This window comes from Vicia villosa, linkage group LG7, assembly GCF_029867415.1.
Source record: "Vicia villosa cultivar HV-30 ecotype Madison, WI linkage group LG7, Vvil1.0, whole genome shotgun sequence".
In the NCBI taxonomy this organism is placed as follows: domain Eukaryota; kingdom Viridiplantae; phylum Streptophyta; class Magnoliopsida; order Fabales; family Fabaceae; genus Vicia; species Vicia villosa.
This window is the reverse complement of record NC_081186.1, coordinates 93,148,345-93,170,174: the sequence shown is the minus strand read 5'-3', so window position 1 is coordinate 93,170,174 and position 21,830 is coordinate 93,148,345. Positions and strand designations below refer to the sequence as shown.

General features: G+C 35.7%; 1 protein-coding gene across 1 annotated transcript; it reads right to left on the bottom strand.

Moving 5' to 3' along the window:
- On the bottom strand, positions 1-20,744 carry LOC131615899 (protein CHROMATIN REMODELING 5-like). The gene is made up of 31 exons (XM_058887080.1): positions 20,339-20,744; positions 18,672-19,513; positions 18,465-18,523; positions 17,840-18,274; positions 15,067-15,291; positions 14,791-14,874; positions 14,215-14,274; positions 14,027-14,130; positions 13,753-13,804; positions 13,009-13,072; positions 11,864-11,957; positions 11,706-11,793; positions 11,494-11,628; positions 10,559-10,750; positions 10,395-10,462; positions 9,435-9,528; positions 7,378-7,502; positions 7,225-7,288; positions 6,282-6,494; positions 5,194-5,436; positions 5,004-5,114; positions 4,728-4,817; positions 4,359-4,541; positions 4,165-4,245; positions 3,782-4,018; positions 2,834-2,989; positions 2,377-2,554; positions 2,112-2,293; positions 1,403-1,750; positions 1,223-1,316; positions 1-1,020 (listed from the first exon to the last, which is right to left on the bottom strand). The coding sequence occupies exons 2-31, from the start codon at positions 19,384-19,386 to the stop codon at positions 575-577; spliced, it is 5,220 nt and encodes a 1,739-aa protein (XP_058743063.1). The 5' UTR covers positions 19,387-19,513; positions 20,339-20,744; the 3' UTR covers positions 1-574.
- Between the last annotated feature and the right edge of the window lie 1,086 nt (positions 20,745-21,830).

Genomic DNA, 21,830 nt, shown 5'->3' with positions numbered 1-21,830 from the left:
TCTGAGAATTCATTTTTCATTTACTACCCTTTCCAGTAATGAAACCCACTTAAAAGAGTTGCAAAATTTTGGACATTATAGCTATAAATATCACAAAATCAGATACAACTTTGGCTGGCCTCAACTAACATACTTTGTGGATTGAGCAGTTCAGTCCAATAAAATTGCAGAACTGACAATGTATATTTTCCTAAGTATGTCTAAAGCAAGTGGGAAGACTTCAATTTAAGATTTTTTGTATGTAAATATTTTGCTAGGCTTATATTCAAGAAAGGGTAGAAATCAAAAGGACAAGAAGAAACAATTGGCAAGACTCTATTTCATCTTGCAGTAAATCTTCATGTGCTTCAACGACCTTGTTAAGGATGCAAATCCCAGAGTTGAGATATTTTTCAGATCCACTTCTGGACACTACCAAAAAAGGGGTTCTTCAGATTTTATTCCCATGGGTGGAAAAAGAATTCCAGAGAATATATAGAAGCTGAGGCTGTGTAAATGCAGAGTGAAAGCCGGCCGGCCACCAACACTCAGGTAATTTGTCGCCAATATCTCACAAAGCTGGGTATTTTATTGCTTAGGAAAAACCTTGACTTGAAGGAACCCCACCAGGTTGTGTTTTCAAAGGTTTCCCACTAACAAAGCGTTTGTCAGATGGTCCAGCACCAAGGATCCCGAGTGATTTAGGATCCGTAATCCGGATCCCATTACTTGCGGTTCTTTGAGGTGGAGGTAGACCCTGGAAATGATCATCACTTTCAGATCTTCTTCTCCGTTTCCATGCCTCAGATTTTCCTGTATTATTGTCGGGTTCTGACATTTGGTAGTTAGCCATATTTTTTAGTCCTCTTTGCCTCTCCATGTGGCGATGGAATGGGTTTCCATTTCTGCTAAATGAAACAGAAGCACCAACCCCAGCCTCGTCATTTTGTTCCTGTTTAAGTTTGGAATATATTTGATGAAGTCTCTCCCCTGAAAGATGGGAAAAGGTGGATACATATTTCCACAGTCGGACAGTCATCCCTGAAAATAAACAAGGAAAAAAAATTCAGTCATGTACTGTAGACAATAGAGAACCCAAAAAATACAGGCCAACTCATGTCCTCTGCGGAATAGGAGACGAACAATTAAGTTATAACTTAAAAGTACTCCGATGCATGAACAGTGAAAATATTTCCCGTAAGGTAAGGTAAGACTAGGGTATCAGAATGGAGAAAGTACTTACTATCTTGCTTATAGGGTTCCACTTCATTTTCTAACACAATTTGATCAATCCTTCGCCCAAGAAGTTGTAAATAGTGACGTATTTTTGAAAGAACCTAAAGTAAACACAGGGAAGTAAATAAGGTGAAAACATATTTCAAACAGACATAATAAAAGGAAAGAAGCCTAGGGAAGTAAGTACCTTTTCCTTTGGAAGATCAGCACTAGTCCTCTGCAATCTCTTAAGACGTTCCAAAGTTTTTGTTTCTTCAACCATTACGTCTTGACACCATTCCATCCATTTTACATCCTTAAACTGCTCATATACTTCTTCATTATCAGACATTTCACCTTCCTCTTTTATAATAGGTTCAGCTTTTTGGGGTTTCTGAAACCTATCCTTTCTCATTTGGACATTAGCAGAACCCGATTTTTTCTTATTCTCATGTCCGCGCAACAGTGAGATATTCATTGTTTGTTCTTTCTCTTTCTTGGTAGGCTTCCGTGTAGCTCTGCTATTCACATTTTTTACCCCAAGAACAACAAGTTCCTAAACAAAGAAAAATGAAGATATTATAGCAATTGACAAGCAATAAAGACTTGATTAGGAAAATAATTTATATGCAGCACGGACACCCCGACACTGACACGGTGACACCGATAATAATTTGAAAAAATTAATTAATTAGACGTAATCACAAGTGTCAGTGTAGGTGTCCGACACGGACTTTTTTCAAAGGTGTCGGTGCTACATGGAATAATTCAGTATCCATCCATATATGAAAGGCCGAAGACAGGGTTGTGATATGGATGTTCACAAAGAGACACTTAAAAAGGAACGGAGGGGGTAAATCATAAATATAGGTGGAACAAGAAAACAGCTTAAATTAGAATTCATGTAACAGGCATACTTGTTCCAGAAGGGCATTAGCACGGTCTCTCAAATTTGGAGCTCGTGGCAAGAAAGTTTCATGGTTTTGGAGTTCTACAGGTGCTATTTTTTTCGAAAGACCAAGCCTTTCATCTAATCTAATCTTTTCCCAATTACCAAATCCATGGTAATGTATTCCAAGAAGCAATCTTGCATCATCAACTGTAAAAAGTAAGGCATGATTAGGTAATAATAAAGTCATTTGAAGTAATGCAGAACACAAACTACTTAGAAAGTACACTTACTTTGATTCCACCCACAACCTTTGGACCAGTTTGAAGGTTTGAGATACGATAAAACACGGAATTGTGCAATGGGATCTTCATACCGGCCAATGCGCTTTGCTAGGAGTTGAAGTTCTTGGACACGAGTAACTATGTCATTTGCTTTCACTGGGACACCAAAATAATCTAGCACAGGCCCCTGGATGCAATATTACATGTTATAGGCATGCAAATGTAAGCCTACATATTGTTGAAATATTGCTCTGATTTTTTTCTTTTATCTTCTACATATATTTCTGGTAGTAATCAATTAGATAGATATAGGCTCTTATTCATATCAAGTTATCCCTATAATGAAGGAGTCTTGATTATAACCTTATTGCTATAAATAAACAAGACTGGGGGTAGACCTCAAGCAAATTAGATAGTCAAACAACCATTTCACACCAGCTTTAAGAGAGTTTAATGCTATACAAACCTTTGGGTCTAGATTTCCAATTTCCACTGCTTCTGAACAACCATCAATTAGTGCATTGAAAAGTTCTATCTGTGCTTCAGGAGGAGCTGCCACAACTGCGCCACCAACGTCGGCCGCAATTAAATCTATTTGGTTCTCATTCCCGAATTTCATGACCTGGGCATTTAATTAGGGATGATCATACACCAGTAAAATATTTACTACAATGAAGATTAACAAAAATAAAGCATATTTAGGACACATGCACAGACAGCAAGCACGTGCTAATCAGACAAAATACCATTCTTAAAGAGCCAAGAGAACAAGAAAAAGACAAGGGTATCATTAACTCAAATGAGCTGTAAATGCAACATTAACAAGCCACTCGCTAACCCACGGGGAGGCACAACAATGAACTCAATCTAAAAATAAAAGGAGTGGTAAGGCATTTTCTTGCGGGAGAAACAGCGGGGCTGGAAACATCAGGAAGATATCTTATATGCTGATAAGATTTAGAACCTACTCTACTACCAAATAAATTAAAGAATGTGTGTTTGGCCAAAAAGTCCATGTGATCTATGATAAGCACAAGAAACTCCCACAAAAAAAAAAAAGTTACTTTCCAGGAAACATGGACTTCATCTCAAGCTTTCTTAATTCCTTGTCATGCTAAGCCTAAGACTATCATGCGCACATGTCCTGATTTACAAAATACCATAAAGATTTTTTGAAGGAAAACCTAACACTAATTGTTCTGGGCTAACAAAAGTGAATGTTCAAATATAAGGTATGCCCAGTGCCACCTCAAAGCTCTCAGGCTCAGGCTCATATCTCAAAAGCTTCACTGATCCCAGCTTAAAACAAAAACTGAGTCTCATATTCGGTACGCCAGGTAGAATATGGACATTCAATAATAGGTTTCTGATAGAAATATAACACTGAAAATTGCAGGAAGTAATAGAATCTTACAGCACGAGAAAAACGGAGTGCGTCTCTTTTAGATAAATTCCCATATGACCAACTTCTAACTTGGACAGAAGCTCCATCAACCATTGGTACTGCAGGAGCTGAATACTCTGCTTTACGGCGTTTCTGAACTCGCTCAGGTGGTTCAAATTCCTTCTTTTTCCTTTTATTACTCCTTTCAGATGGATCAGCCTCGGCATAGCTTTTAATATTTCTTGCAGAACGTGGAGCAAGAGCTTCCTGAAAGAAACATGAAAGATAAGCCAAGTAAAAGAATAACATGCTGAGCATTAAATATAAAACAAACAGTACATACACATTACCCTTGAAACCCAACATCATTAGACTATTATAATAACATATCAATAAAAAGAACAAGATCAAACCTCAGCTTGGCATACAGCATCAGGCTTTATCCAACGACTCCAAAAACTTGCATCATCTTCACCATTGCAAAAATTGGCAACCTGTACATAAAACAGGAGAAAATACTTAATAATTTCTCAACCTGTCGAAATTTATCCTTCTACCTCCTGAAAAATAAAAACAACAAACCCATGGTACTATCCACAAGTCTTACCTTAAATGCACTTAATAACTCGCTTCCTTGTTCTCCTTCATCCGTCTTCTCTTCAACCTTCTCAGCTCTTTCAAGAATCTCATCTATATTCATACTTTGGAGTCGTTTCTTGCTTTCTTCTTCATTTCTTTCTTCCTTAAAAAGCTCTTCTGCTCCAAACCGTAAGATTGCAGACAGCTCATTCTATCATTTAAGAAGAAAATGTTTGACACATTAATTTGATACAAATGATTTGATGCAATCTATAGTTATACAACATACATAGAAGACAATATCACCTTAGTAGTTTGGATTTTGGTATCTACAAAGATATCATATAGTATGGTGCACACATGCTAAACAAATATATAATTTCATAAAGGTTCTTACTTTATCAAAATAACTTCCTCCCTTTTTGGCTTCTTTCTTCTCCAATCTACCTTCAGCATTCAGTTTTTGAATCACCAAGTGGTCCAGAACCTATAGAACACATTCACATGAAAAATGGTGCAAAATTGTTGACGTCATGGCATGTCCACAAGCAACAGAATCTATCTTGTACGAAAATATTAAAATTAAACATACCAGAAAAGATAGAATACCAAAGCTAGACAACAGAGAGTAAAACCAAAACGGCTATTGGATATTCAAAAATTCTGAACATACCATCTTTTTCTTGGCACGCTCCAGAATATCTTCTTCTACACTTTTGCTCGTCACAAATCTATATATGTTAACAACATCTTGTTGCCCAATTCTATGAGCTCTACTCATTGCCTAAAAGAAACATAGAAATGATACTAAGTACCTGGAGAGTTAAATGGTTAATACTGAGATCAAATTAACTGAAATACACCTGCAGGTCATTTTGAGGATTCCAGTCTGAATCAAATATAATGACAGTGTCTGCCGTGGCAAGGTTGATACCTAGACCTCCTGCTCGTGTTGAAAGAAGGAAGCAAAAATCATCACTACCAGGCGCATTGAAATGCTCCATTGCCTGCTGCCGTACCTCAGATTTTGTACTGCCATCAAGTCTTTGAAATTGAAACCCTCGAAGTGACAAATACTGCGCCAATATATCCAACATCCTAACCATCTGCAATACATCTCTAATAACTTAGAATCATCATAAACTGATGCTTAAAACATGTTACATTAAAGCTGATTAGAGTGCTTAGAAAAGCATCATCAAAAGTCAGAAGCTACATGATTGTCACAGCCACCTCTCCGTGAACCTTGTACAATAATGAAGTCTTTAAAATCAGCTTTTTTATCCACTAGGTTTCTAAATTATTTTTGTTGTGTAACTTTTCAGGTGCGTGAAAATAAGAAGCAAGTAATGAGCACGATTTTCAACCAGGGAATCCATTTGCAAAAAACATTATAATATTTGTGGTTTGAGTTCATGAATTCTTCAAGAGGTTCTATTCAAAGAGGTTTTGAAGAGTGCTGACAGAAGATTTTAATTTTTCTCCCCTTGTTTTAGCAGGGGTTTTCCTGCTGACTTCAATCTTTAGTCTTCGTCACACTAAACTAAGTATTTTTTTTCAAACAGAAAGTATTGTCATTCATGATCAACCTTAACCTCTTTCCGTGCTAAATGTCACCTTAAACATCAAAGTTGATTCACTAGAGAACTTGTACTGCATGATATACCCCAGATAAAATTGATGATAACTTCAACAGATGAGCATATATCTAGCATAACCAGAAAGATGTAAACACAATGCATTTAATATATGTTTTCAAAATTCACATGATCCTCTTATATGTAGTTGAATTAATGACACACAAGTGTGTGATCTCCCTAATTCTCCAGAGAGCCACAACCACAAAAATAACAAAAATACAAATCGCAAGAGTACATAAGAAACAATTGGCCATTTCCAAAACAATTAAAAAGATCATCCACTACATCTATTTCAACTTCCAACAACAAACCTGAGAGAAAATCAGAACACGGTGCTTGGTTTCATGCAATCTAACAAGCAGCTTATCGAGTATCACAAGCTTGCCACTGCTAAAAACAATTCTCTCAAGTTTATTACTGTCACTTCCTCCAGAGTCCCCACCATAGCCATGGTCAGCACTTTCAAATAGGAAGGGATGGTTGCAACACTTTTTCAATTCCACCACAATATTTAGAAGAGAAACCTGAAATTTAGCAGAGTACACTTGAATTTACTAATTTGATGATATTGTTTAGGAGGAAAGGATTTAGAAATATGAAATTAAGTTTATCAAAGAAATATGAAATCGGTTTTGTTAAAGTTTAGAAATATGAAATAAAGAGTTTATCAAAGTTGTCAGTCCGACTGATAACATACGGGTGCATTATTTTTTGTCAATTCGTTCAATTTAGTTGAATAGATTACCACAACTTAAAATTATTAGATATTTAGATCAGGCCTACTTATCCTTACAAAATTGGCATGGAAGGTCACGGTGTCCCTCTTTATAAACTTTTTTCAGGTCTTTTTCAGGTCCTGTCTATCTTAAATGTAGGATTTGGGTTTTCCTCAATAAAAATAGTAAAAAGATTAATAAAACCTTCATCAGCTTTTTGCATGTAGAGCAAAAGTTTTTTTTTTTTCAAATAGTGAAATCTTGAATTTTGTTAACAATAACAAAAAACCGAACTAACTCTAGCATCTTTCGATTAAGAATCAATGTTTACAACTACATAGTGCAAAGAAATCAAGCATAGGTCAAGTATTGGCATTAGAGTAAAAAGGTAAGTGTCTATAAGCAGATTATGTAAAAATATAAATTCAGCAATATAGGACCAGTATTAGCATTTACTGTTCCATTAACCATCATAGTGAAGAAAGCACAGAGTATCCATGTACAAACGGTAAATAGAAATACATGATAGAGGTGTAACCTGATTCCCACGAACTCCTTTGTTTAAATTTTGAAAGTTACGTTCCAAAATCCATTTATAATACCTACATGAAAGAAATCAGCAGCAGTTATATAGAAAACGGACTAACAGGAGTATCTTTTTTTATTTAAAAAAGAAAAGAAAATCACTTACTGTTTCTGAAGAGGAGACATTTCAACCCTAAGGATGCGCTCAATTTTGGGGGGTAAAGATTTCTCCACATCTTTGATAACTCTTCGAAGTATGTGTGGCCTCAATTCCATATGAAGATTTGCAAGCTATCATAAAATAACATATGCACATCAATAACAGTGAAAAGAAAATTTGAGATCAAAGAAAATGAAGTAGCAGGGAAGTAAAGAGAAAGATTGTCAAACTCGTAAGTTGACTTATAAAAAAAAGTTAATTCGTGTATAGAATCCTTTCGGTATCAAACTCGAACAGACTCGCAAGTTAGAGAACGAGTTAACGAGTCTATTTTCAATTTACTAAAAAGGACCAAAAGGCTGTGAAGAATGTTGTTTCTTTAATCTTTGTAAGCCCCCACATTTCATATATTGTATCTTTCTTCTCTATTTTGCTCGCATTCAAACTTTTGAGAATTTGGGAAGCCATTTCCGGCCGTTGAGAGAAGGAAGAATTCAATACAAATGAGGGAGAGGGAGAGAAAGAGAACTAGTAAATGGCATAGTGGTAGACAGATTAGATTCCTCGGGCGCCTAACTACATAAGGTGAAATTACATTCTAGTGCATTTGGAATGAATCTTGATGAATGGTATTGTTCAACCAAGAATCCCTTCTTACTAAACTTGAACCTACTTCCCACAATGACTCTTTAAGCTCCCAAGTGGGCATCTGCCATGCAGAATGAATATAATGCACTCATCAAGCACAACACAAGAAGACATATCACTTCCTGCAAATAGGGGTGCTATTGGCTGCAAATGGGTGTCTAGAGTAAAGAGTTGTAACCGCAGTATGACTTATAACTTTCACCATCTTTTCTACTATAGGTGTTACCCCAACACTCTCTCCAAACTGCAACGGATCAATATGCAGATCTATTTACCAAGCCCCTACCCCCTCTCAGGTTTGTTAATCTAAGGGATAAGCTTAGAGTCAACACTCTCTAAACTGTAACTGATCAATATGCAGATCTATTTACCAAGCCCCTACCCCCTCACAGGTTTGTTGCTCTAAGGGATAAGCTTAGAGTCAACACTCTCTAAACTATAACTGATCAATATGCAGATCTATTTGCCAAGCCCCTGCCCCCTCTCAGGTTTGTTACTTGAAGGGATAAGCTTAGAGTCTGACAATGACAATGGCTCTCTAACAAAACAAACCCTCTTGGATTTGAAGGGGAGATATTAGAGTAAACATTGTTGGTGCTAAGTGTAACTGCTTTGTTAAGGAAAACAGAATAATGATCCTGTAACTAACCGTGCTGACTCCGCACAACTGTTACAGATTGTTTAACTGACTCAGTTGGTTACATCACCCTATATATTGCTTTGTGAAAGCTATTGCAATATAATCAATTCATTCTATACAATTCAATATACAATTTTCTTCTTTCTCTGAGTTTCAAAAGAGGAAATCTTTATCTTCTTCAACTTTCTAATAAAAGTGACACATCAGCTGATATGCTGGGGAGGAAATTAATTGGTACCCGCAAAAAAACCAATCCTATTTCTTTTTCATATTTTTAATACTAAAAGTAGTCAAGTTGAAAAGAGTTTCTTTGTGGAATGTGTTCCACCTTCTTGTTTGCATCTTCATATTTTAATTAAAAGACAAACTTAAAATGCAATTTTTTCACGAATAAACTAAGAATTAATTTGACCTGCTAACTTTATTTAGACTCTTCAAATATTTTGTATATTGCAGATATGTGTTATTGTATAGTGTTTTCTATGTTACTTATTTATATTTCATAAACTATTACGAGTCGAGTTTAAGGGACTCTCCACGGGAGTACGTAGACTCTCAAGTTTGATAACTTTGGTAAAGGGCTTTTGATTTGAATCTGAATATTTCTTGTATTGTTTACAAAGAATTGTGCAGATGTCACACACAAGAGAAAGAGTAAAGACCCCTGAGTTTTGAGATCAAATCAATCAGTCTAGGCTATTTTTGGAAGGCTTTCATCTATCAAAACGGAAAGAAAGAACTCATAAATACTAATTATGAGTTCAATAATTTATACCTCATTCTCATGGAAAGAACTCAAATTCTTATAGTTTTGAACAAACTCATCCTTGCTTTTGAACTTGTTAGGATCAAGGAAGTGGAGCAAAGCCCTACAAAACATGAAGAGTGTGTGGGGGAGAGAGATTATTATATAAATATAAAAAACAGAGAAAATAAAATAACTGGTAGCATAATCAAAACCTATTTAGAAATCAATACAGTGCACATATACTCATGTCATGAACCCCAAATCAAGGTAGACTCCAGGAAAAAAAAAAGGACAAGTCCATATCTGTGGGCATGAACCTGTAAGATATCTCAGTTTTAGTTTTTTCTCCATCATTCGCCTACCTCAGGTCACAAGGGTAAATGTTAGCGCTTGGCTCTAAGTCGAGCATGAGCTCCTTTAGCTTTCTGAACTGACAGTGGTCAGTCGGCATAGTGTTAGTTAGAATCAGTTAAGTATAACTATATACATTCACTCTCTAGTGGGTGCACACAGAGAATAATACTATTGAAGTTTCAGTCGCGGCTATCTTCCTTATCTCTGACAAACATTCCTTCTATTTCTCTCAATATATCTTCGGTAATCAAAATCTACCAATGAGCAAGTAAAAGATGCAGTATAATATACACATCAATGAAGATATGGATATGATTAAGCATGCAATAGCACCCTTGTGGAATGTCAAATTTAACTCCTTCAATATTGTATGCAGAATAGTTAACCATGTTGGCTACTTTAAATGAATTAATACAAAGAATGTGCAAATAAATCGTAAGTTACTAGTCATGCATCAAGTAGATAATAATATGCTTGTTCAGCTGCCACTAATAGAAAAAGACATAGGTAGAAGGTACCAACATTTATTGACATTAATTCTTACAAAAAAAGCATTAAGAAATCTCACAAAACCACAAAAGATCTAAGTTTCCTTTTCACATGTCTTCTATAAAAGAAAAAAATTACTATTACCATAGCTCTTCAACACTGTTTTGTAGCGGAGTACCGGTGATGAGCAACTTATTCTTGGTGCTAAATTCCTAAAAGAGCAGCACAAAAATAAGCAACATTAAAACAAAGGTTTAACTCAACAGCATAAACAATAACTAAATATTAAATTGAGTTAAGTTACATACTAAAAGGGAAGTATACAACTGTGCCTCGCTATTTTTTAGTCTATGAGCTTCATCTACCATCAAATAATTCCATTTGATCTTGGAGAGAACGGCCTTATCTTTCAAAATCACTTCATATGTAGTCAACAGTGCATTGAACTTTATTGGTCTACCGGGCTTTTTGTCATCATAAAATTCATACTGTTGACAAACCTGCCATAAAGATTCAAAAGCAAAAATTAAAATTAAGAGACAAAAAAAAAGACTAGCAATTACTAGTTTTGATTACAAATTAAACCATCTGCATGTAGGAAAGTATATCACTATTCACTACAAATAACAGTATGATTATAAGCTTATTAAAATTTCAGCTATTAAAAGGTGGAATAGAACAGATCATTTCAATTGAAAGATGTGTATCAGAACTACAACTACTTACTGAGCTGAGAAAAATACAAAAATAGCTTGTTTATCTTCTCGAAAGTCAAACAAAAAACTAACTAGATATCATCTCATTATGGGGTCTGTCAGACTTAAAAACCATGAATTTCTTTCCTTGTAGCAAAAAATAACCAAGTATAATAAATTCATCGCTTATGGCAATGCAGTATCAATGTGATTAAACACTTGATGGAACAAAATAGGACTCGACCAAATGCATTCTAAAGTTACACTTTCTCCTTCAAAGCTAAACCAGTGTAAAATGAATTAACTTGGGACTTGAAAACGTTCAAGACGGGATGCATACTGTCTTACAAAGTACAAACATAACAAAAGTTTCAGAACTTCAAGAAAATCAGCATTCATTACATAGCTACTAAACTACATGTAAAAAGTCATATTTCCCCAGGATTTGTTTAAAGAAACGGGTAAATATATTCATTATGCCAGACACAGCATACAATTGTGCCAAACAATTTGTATATGAACTGAAAATTCATAAAGAGATATCTCACCTCTCGACTTGCTCGAGTACCCACATATACAATAATATTCATATCAGGAAGCCACTTCCTAAATTCTTTGGCCCAGTTTGATAAAGTAGACAACGGCACAACGACAAGAAAAGGGCCATGGATTTGCTGGGCATTCTGTACAAGCAACAGAAATACGTGTTTTAATTGCATTGCAAGGGCTGATGTAACCAAGCGGATTATTGATACTATACCTGTAGAAAACCAAGCATTGACACTGACTGAACAGTTTTTCCAAGACCCATTTCATCAGCTAAAATCACATTTGTATCATTTCTCCAGCTTCAAATGCAATAGACGTAGTTTTAGAAGACCAAAAAATGAAAAATTGAAGACAAACAAACATGCATACCTGTTAACAAGAAAATTCAAACCCTCAAGTTGATAATCACGGAGCTTTCCACCCTTCAACCATTCAGGTTGTTCCTCAAGCTTCCGCAAACTTGCTAAACATCACAACCATGGATTAAGATCGAAAGTTACATAGATAACTGTATATAATATTTAATATATGAACCACGCATTTAGATCGAAATTTACATACATAACTTTATATAATATTTAATATATGAACCGATGAAACTAGATTATTGTTCATATGGTATTAAAAAACAAATAACTAGTTAAAGAAATAGGCTTTAGAAGTATTGGAAAAAATCCAAGTCCTAGATAGACTAAAGATAAGGCCCGATTAGAGTTTTTAAATTAAAGAGTGACATCCTTCATCTTACAAGTCAGTTTGATGAGTTAGACCCAATATAAAAACCTGATGCAGTATCACAGCCTATCGATTTGGGTCAACCACCATTTATATCCACACATCAAACCCAAATAGTGTTGGTTGTGAGGGGTGTATTGGCAAAAGCCCAAGTCCTATATAGACTAATGGTAAGGCCTAATTAGAGTTTATAAAAAGTGACGTCTCTCATCTTACTGTTGAAGAAGGAGAAGAATACAAACATAACTAATTACTAAGCCTATCCAAAAAGAAAAGAGTCAGCAGTGAATTGTATTCACTTGATTGAAAAAATAGAGTTAAAATTCAAAAAACATATACAATCAGCCCTTAATTACAGTAATTAAAATAAAGTACACGCACTGATCTTTTTTAAAATATAGGTCTCAGCATCAGGGTAAGCCTTAAGACAGAGCGCTTATAACTTGATGAAATATCCAACTAATTTCCCTTTCAGTTATTCTTATTATTGTACACATCATGTTTTCATCTTGCGGATTGTAGCTTTTACTTTTCCCTATAATTTTGGGATATTGATTGTAATCATTTTAGTGTAAATAAAGGTTGGGGGTTCAGCCTCTCAAGCAATTCTACCCACCAGCAAGATCCTCGCATTGGCAGCAGGATTTGAACTCGGGCCTTGCGGGATATAAGTCACATCTTACCAAGTGGAGCAACATTCTTAGACAATAAAATCCTAATTATGCTTAACAATAACCCCACACAAACCTAGTAAATCCGGAAAGAAAAAAAATACCTACCTTTGCTCTTCTTACGCTGGGAATCCACCACCTTTCCTTGAACAGACATTGCAGCCTCTCGAACCTGTATTTTCAAATACAGAAGAATTAAAACTTTATAAAATAATATCCCAACTATCATATTATCAGTCTTTCATATGCATACATTATGCACCACAGAAAAACATAAATACAAGAACCGCCACAAAGCTCAGTGCTGATGGACAGATGAAAAAACCTCGAGACTAACCAGGCCACCATTTCAAGTACTAATTTCACTCAAGCATGCTTAACACTGAGCTAAGATACAGTAGAACCCAGCTTAATGAACAATGATATAGCTCAACACAGACTAAGCCACAAAGAACAAAAATGCAGACAGTTAAATATGAAATCCAAGGTGTGAAAAACTATCAGAAACTCACACTTCTTTATTAAGAGAAGATTACTTCAAGAGCACCTGGTTACTCAGTTAGTTGTACCCCTGCCATATATTATCCTAAAATTTTCAAAACCATCATGTCCCCGTATCCGTATTGTTTCATACTCAATTACCCATTATACTCAATCATATTTTTGCCTCCTAGGTTCACTACAAATTTCTACCTCATTGTGGCCAAGCCATCTTAGTCACTACATGCTAAATACAAGCCAAATAGTTTTGATAATAACTATGGTATTAAATCCAGTCAAATAAGGAATAAACTTCCCAAAACCAGCCGTATAATGAGAATAAATAAGTAAAAAAAAAATGTAGAGAACTACCCTATATTCATCAATTGAATGTTGAGCAAAAGAGATATCAGTGTCCTTTTCCCTGGTACAACAAATAAACAAATAAGAATGTGAGACTCACATAGTATTACTAATACACCATAGACATCTAATTACTGCACTTACTGAACAAGAACTTAAAACACCAATGCACATCGGAAAGACAATGCATAGATGTTCTACCTATCCTCCTTTCTAATATGAAGACAGTGGATGAACAGAAAATGTACAAAAAAATAAATAGACTAAATTTAATGTATTGTACCAAGTCACTTCAGCATAAGATAGTCCTTGCCACTTGACCAGGTATTCGGGGATAACATTGCCAAAATTATCTTTATGGATCCTATCTGCAATTATTCTTTCCACCTGAATATGTAAATATCTGAATATATCAAAGATTTCAAGAAAAAAGCAAACACACTATTTAATTATGCAAAGCGGGAAGGAAACCTGACTGTTCTGCCTGATAATTTCTAAATCCATCTCCTTGCTCACATCATAGACCTCAATCTGCATACAGAAATAAATAAAGTTCAAAAAATAAACACATAATATTATGTTATCATGTAACAGTTATCATTTATCTAACTGATATTACAAGCAAGAAAGAACATGTACACGTTCAACCAAGCAAGACTTGTCAATATACTTTTTTCATGATGCAGCTAGATTGAGTAATAGGTTAAAGAAAAGTAAGAAAACAAGAAAAGGCAGAAAATGCCACAGAAAGTGAGGATGATAGGCCAATGGGCCATCCTGCACAGTGTATGGCCCAATTCAATAGACCTTTATCCAAAGTTGATTGCACTAAATTGCATAACATGCAAATAGAAGTATTGTAAAACAAGGTCAGGTGGAAAATCACTTTAGTATGCAAACTTCCTACAACATGTGAACTGGTAAACAATATGCCCCAAATAAATTTCTGCAAGAGCTTCTGTGGTATTTATTATGTTATCAACATCTATAAAGATGAACTAGAACGTCTAAAATAAATTCTTCTAATAGCTGAACTCAAGTATTTACCTCCTCCCTTGAGATTGTCTTTCGGTATCTGATGTCCTCCATTATTTTCTTTGTATAATTCAAAACCTTCTTAAAGCCACTGAGCTGCAATCTCAGGTAAACAGGATGCATTACACTTCAGCCAGAGAGAAATGAAGAAAAACCTCCAAAAATACATGGACAGTTAAAATGACCAAAACAACAAGGATTATTTTAATAAAAGAAGAGAGAGAAACAGACAGTAGAAATAGCATAACATTAATTAATGCTTAATTAATAAACAATAAGAATGTATACATTTTGTAGCTCTACAAAAGACTTCCATTGACAGTGCAAATGAGACTGCCCCTTCCATTTTATCAAAAATTCCATCTCATTCCAATCAAATTCAGAATCAAACAAGTGACTCGTTAAAACAGGCTCGGATGATCTACTATTCCTTTGAGCATCTTCAGATGTTCCCTTCAGCTGATGCCAAAGCACCTTTTCAATAGAGTCGCCATCATCCTCTTCAATTTCTTCCTGAAGAACATTTAAAAGAATCAAATAATTAGTGATAAGTTGAAAGTGCACATTAAGTAAAAGGTGGCATCATAGTAATTTAAGTAATTCTCACTAGCAAGCCATTTGCATATAAGCAAATAATATAATAACTTAACTTGGGAACCAAGATTCTTACTACAACACAACAATCATTATTGCCAGATAAGATTCCCTTGATTAATATAAAACGAGAAATAAAGAAGGCGCCTAAAAGCAATGATATGTAATCATCCTATACACAAACAGTTTTATAATGCTACTGAAATTTCCCTCTTTTGCGTAAGTCCCATCAACAGACAAATTTCATGACTGAGATCATACCAACACCATACCAACACAAAAAAAAAATGTTAACTGATACCAAACAAAAGCTCGTGACACCATACCATCCTCCCTTTTCTAAAACCCTATAACTTCAACATGGTAACACAGCAGTCTCGTCCCCTTTGACCTGTCTCAACTCATCACGATTACACGGCCAAGTTTCCTAAAGTCTAGAAATCTAGTAAAATCTCATTGTCTCTGTGATTCTTTTCTTCTTGTCAGTCATACTCAAATTTGGGCCACCATATCTCTCTCACTGGATTTTTCAGCTTGCCACTTCAGCAATTTATCTCTAATGCCTTAGATCAGTTTGCACCAGCATCATTTCCTTCCGATAACCTCCGCCATCATGATTGTCCATGGTTATGATATGATACACACCATTCTTAATTTCAATTTTAACATTTATTTTTTTATTTGGTATCATAAATTTTCTTGTGATCTAAAGCTTCCAAATGTTGTTCTTGGTGAATTTGAGGAAATATTGGCTCGTGCAATTATAATTGCTTACCACAAAATTTCAATTGATGATCATTCCAAAGACCCTCGTCTTCTTAGGATAACATTTCAACCACCTCTTCAAGTTAATGATCACTTCGACCATTTGGAGGAGTCCTTTTTTAGCATTGGTCATTCGCTGAAATCTCCAATATCCCTAAGTTGCCTTTCTGACCATGTTGTGTAGCCCGTGTTATATTTTCTTTTTTAAGGTTTCATTTGCAACAAGCGTAAAGCTTAGTAAGGTTTAACTTGAGGAAGTGTGTTAGAGTTCACAAATACTTCATAATATTTCAGCTGTATTATCAAGTAATTTAGAATACAGTATATTATCTCTAGGGACTGGTATCTATACTTTATGATTTGTTGCCATACTTAATTAGGATTAGGAGACTAGGGTCAATAGTTATTGCAACTAACTTCCTTGTTTAGTTAGGATTAGGTTCTAGTTATTTGTTTAGTTAGAATTAGGTGTCTGGTGTAAGTATAAGCAAGGGTTAGTGTTTGGTCTTCTGTATCCAAATCATAATCTAATTCAAAATCTCCACTCTTTCTCTTCCCTCCTTCCCTAGTTCCCTATCTAACTTCAACAATAGTGAGGATAATAAGAAATATCAAAATGGTAGGTAACTGAATAATCATTAGTCTATCACAACATCATTTCCTAATTTGGAACAGCATATGCTGCCTGTTTGTTCATTTAATTTGACTCGAACATTCTGAACGCACGGGGCATTTTGCTACCTCTTGGGTTAGGGCAGTTTTTTTGGGGGTAAAACATAGGGATAGCGTTTTTAGCCCCTATATTAGATCTACTAATGATTATTTCAATGTAGGTGTGCCTTCCCTCTGTTCTTTCCAGAGTTATTAATAGAGGCCGCTATCGGCACTATCCCGGGAGTTTCGGCCAGAGCGGCCACCCTCCGTGAAGGTTTCATGATGCGGATCGCAGTTTGCAATCTTGGGCGCGATAGAGGGAATCTTGTGGAGCAGGGGGCTACCCACGTGGAGCAGTTTGACTTTTTTTTCTTACTTTTTTAGTTGTGTGTTTACAATTTTACCCTTAAGTATGAAAGGGTCAAAAAAGCTTACGATTACATTTGGGATTAGTTTCGTGTTCTCTCTGCTCGTCTTCTCCATCAACCCTAACAGCCGCTCATCCTTGTCTCCGGCGCTCTTCCTCCATCAATCCTACATTTGGGATTGATTTCTATGTTTGTTTTTGAATTGGAGGAATAGTTTGAAGCATTGTACTTTGATATTTGATTTTATAAATCTTTTATGGATGTTGTGTTATTTGTTTCATAAAAAATTATATATAGATAGATAATTCATAAAAAATTATCCCGCTATCCCATTTTTGGGGTCGGCCGCTCCGCTCCACTATCCGGAATTAATAACTCTGCTTTCTGTTAAAACCTTTTACCCATTGAATAATAAGTGCATGTAAAAAACTTCCTCCTCACTCATAATATACTGCCAAAACTTTCACCCAAAAAAGCATGTCTACACGGCAGTCATTTAATATGAAATCTAAAACAGCTTTTGGGTATCATGTTATCTGAGAGTGACATGATGATTTGAGTCTTATAAATAAAACTTAATGGGTTTTAGTAGACAAATAAACCCCAAAATATTTACACATACACACGCCCAGAGAGACAAAGCATAAACTGTGTTCAAATATGTATAATGAAGGATTTACCTTTTGAGGCTTTTTCTTCTTCCCTTCATCAGCTTCTTCACTTTCGTCACTTTCAACATATGATATCTTCCTAACCGCCCTACGAGAAGTGCGAACGTCACTGTTGTGCGTAGAAAAACTTGTTACAGAAAAGCGGTTGTTATTCTTGCGGACATTGAAACTTCTCTTTCGTGTGCTTTTGAAATCGTCATCACTATCACTGTCAGAATCCTCTGTTGTTGACTCATTGTCTTCAAAAGATGATTTCAATCTTCTTTGTCTGCCAGATGCAATACCTGATTTGCGATCTCTGGTAGATTTTATACTTTTTCTAACTTTACCTTGTTGCCTTCCCTTGGGTTTTTTGGTATAGAAAGATTCGTCGTCATCAGAGAGATCTAGACTTTCATCACTGTCATCATTTTCATCAGATCCTATACCTTCCCAATTTTTATCCTGGAACACCAATCAAAGCATCTAATATTCAGAAACATTCACCAAAAAATCAAATGCCTGTTAACTTTAAAACTAACAATGAGGCGACATTTGACCTCTAACAAAAATATATAACCCCTTAATAGATTAACGGTCATTATTGCAAATGATATAGAACCTAATAACAATAATAACCACAAAAAATGAACACCTTGTTTAAGGCATGGCTATTCTCGACAGGCTCAAAATCTGCATCATCAGGATCATCTTCTGCAGGGTATCGGCAAAAAATGCATCATGAGAGTTCATCAATAATCAGTGTACTAAGTAACAAGGCCTAGACATTATTAGCTAATTTTAAAAAGTAGTATTTCATGAATGAGAAAGAATCTTTATGCAAATTCAATGTTTAGCATACCATCTACTTCATCCTCTTCTTCATAGTCAACATCACCATCACCATCATCATCATCTGAAATCCTAGATTTCCTACGCACGGTTCTTTTCACGGAATTAGACATCAAATGAGGCTGTGAATTTCGTCCAGTGGGCTTGTGAATCCCATTATAATGCAACGAGTCACTTTGATCTTCCCCATCCTGCTCATAATATTCATCAGACAACATCTCTTCTGCAGGAACATCAGAGTGACTTCTTCGGCCTTTACCTGCCTCTTTTTGTCCATCATCATCTTCTGAGTCTACCCTTCCTGTTTCTCCATCCAAAGAATTATCTTCGGACCCCCCTGCATTTCTGTAGTCTGATCCACTTTTTGATTCCTTTCCAGAATCCAAGCCATTTTGAGGGAACATTGGTTGGCAGTCCTTCCAAAATGTCGAACCCCACCTTCCAGCCGTAGATGCTTTACTACCAACAGCCTGTAAGTTGGATTCTCTCAAAGCATCTCCATCATTAGCTGTACCCTCATTTTGCAGTCTACAGGCACCATCTGGTCCACCATCACTCTCATATTGTGCCTCCAAGTTCATATCAAACTCTTTCTCACTAGAAGTTGCATCAGTACACTCATTAACTACTGATCTATGAATATTATTAGCATCCTGTCCTAGATCTTTATCTTCCATGACACCGTGTGAGACTGTATCATTTACGAAGTTCCTAAAGAAAGCCATTTTGTAAAGTAACTGTACTTCAATCACCTCTCTGTAAGAGGGATTGATTGTTGATCATAATAATACTATTAATAACAAATTACATGTATCACTTGCTGCTTTTGTTATCTACAGACTCCTCAAAAACCTGAACAGCAAAGAGTAATAAATGGTCAGCGTGATCCAAAAGTATGCTCAATACCACACGAAGCAAGTTAAATATACAAGATGAAAAGCTGGCATTACAACCTCCTAAGTTAGAATGGAAATAGAAGAAAATCAAGTGAACTACTTATACAAATTCCGAAAATTTTGATATGCTCACAACACTTCAAAGCATGCTTAATTGTTAATGATCAAATTACTCAGGTTCAACAAACAGTGACAGCATTTAAGTTGAAATTCCACTATAAACCAGTAGATAGTTAATGATTATGTTAATTCCCATGCTAACTTATTTCCACACATGGCAACCACGTAGCCGGAAGGTCGAGATTATATCAAAAACGCAGTAGAACTTGACTAGGTGAATTCAATTTTAATTTTGAAGTTATAGAAGAAGGTCCTATTCGATCAAACCAAGTTAACGAACCAGCTTAATTGAAGAAGAATTTTAAGAACCGGTTCAAAAGAGTGTTAAGTTTAACGGTCAAAACTGAATTGAATTAAAACCCCTGCTATGCCAAAACTCGAATTGCAACACCGTGAAATGCAGAAAACCAGCAACAAACCACCAACACCTAATCAAAAACATGTTAACTTCTCAAAAGTAAAGCCATAAATGAATCGGAACGGATCAACAAGCAAATTCAACGAAGCGCGTCACTAAAACCCCTAAAGCTTGGAAAACGCTTACGCTTAGTACCAAACCTAACGATAAACCAAATCAGCAATCGAAAGCACAATTCGGAAATTAAATCACTACGTAACAAACGAATCCATGCTGCGATGATGGGAAATATGAACCTCTCACCTTCAAAAACTACACAAAGCAAAACAGTTCCGTTAATTTTGGTTTGACCGGAAGGGAAAGCGACGACCGAAGACCGACGGTGCGCGGGGTAATAATCGTGCGCACCTCCCCGTCCGACAATGAATCGTCGGAGACCGAATCGGCGGCGGCGAATATGAATAGGAAAAAATAGGAGAGAAAAATCGGTTGTTGTGGTTGAAGGTAGAGTGAAAAACGAGATTAGAAATTGGGGGAGAACGGCGGAGGATTCGCCGGATGCGGCGGCGGTAAAGTTTGATTGGGAAAGTGAAAAACGACGCGGTGTTTTGGATTAACCGACGACGGAGAGCAGATTAAAGGGTAAGAGAGATAAAGGTGTCTTTAGGAAGAGACGCACGGGAAAAAATATTAATATTGAGACGAATATTTTGTTTTTTTATTTTTGTTTACCTTTTATTTTGGGCAAAATTAGGGATGGGGTAAGAGGTCTGAGAAAACTTTGTTAAATAATTTTGGCTCCTAAATATTCGATATTGAGATAAATTATACAACAAAAATTGAGAATACGATTAATTATTTTTGATAGTTTAAATATATGATTAATTATCTTTTATCAATTCTTAATAATAGAAAAACTCTTATCACACGGCTTAGGGTTCTTATGCATCATGCTTACTTCTAAAACTGTTTATATGTTTATGTTTTCGTAGATGTATCTTTGGAACCACTTTTTTTTTATATTTGTGTGAAAATCTTTTGTAGATTCATATACGGAAAACTTCCTTAAGTTTATCTACAGAATAAATCAGTTACAGAATACACAGAAAATAACATTTACGCCGATAAAAACAACATTCATATATTAAAATTGGCATTACATCGATAATTTCAACAGCAAATTAAACATTATGTTTCAATAGTCCGGTGAATGCTTGCAGATCTCTAAGATTTGCTCGACCTTTTTTTGCATCGTCGCTACGAACTCGAGCGGGATTTTCTCTTTGAACCCGAAATACATTTGCCACATCGCCAAAACATCCGCTCGATTTTTGAGCTCAAAGTTGTTGTAAACGATGTTTCGTCCGTTGTCAAATGAAGGTGAACGATACTCGAGCTTCACAACCTTTCGTTTGTCACCGTAAGGTAGGCGGTAGTGGATTTCGTTAATGATAACCTCGAGCGAGGTGTACTCGTTCGGTTTGAACGTCCGCATGGGTGTTCTATCGTCGGAGTAGGAGACATTTGCGACATACCAACGGACGATGTACTCATACTGAGACATATTTGTGTTTGTGTGAAATAAAACATTAGAAACCTCAAATTTATTATAGAAAACCTAGGTGAATTTGAACCATCCATTTTCTGTCATAGAATGTTTCATAGGTATATCCACGGAAGTATCCTAGATATTTTGTTTCTGTAGGTGTACCTACGGTAAAAACCCATAATTAGCAAATTTTAAACATTTTGTAGATACATCTTCGGAACTTTCCCTGTTAGTTTATTTAGCATA

Coding starts and splice junctions, on each gene's coding strand:
- LOC131615899 (XM_058887080.1), bottom strand. CDS start 19,386: ATGGCTTTCTTTAGGAACTTCGTAAATGATACAGTCTCACACGGTGTC. Junction 14,131..14,214: donor TTATCAGGCAGAACAGTCAG/GTTTCCTTCCCG, acceptor TTACATATTCAG/GTGGAAAGAATAATTGCAGA. Junction 13,805..14,026: donor TCTTATGCTGAAGTGACTTG/GTACAATACATT, acceptor TTGTTGTACCAG/GGAAAAGGACACTGATATCT.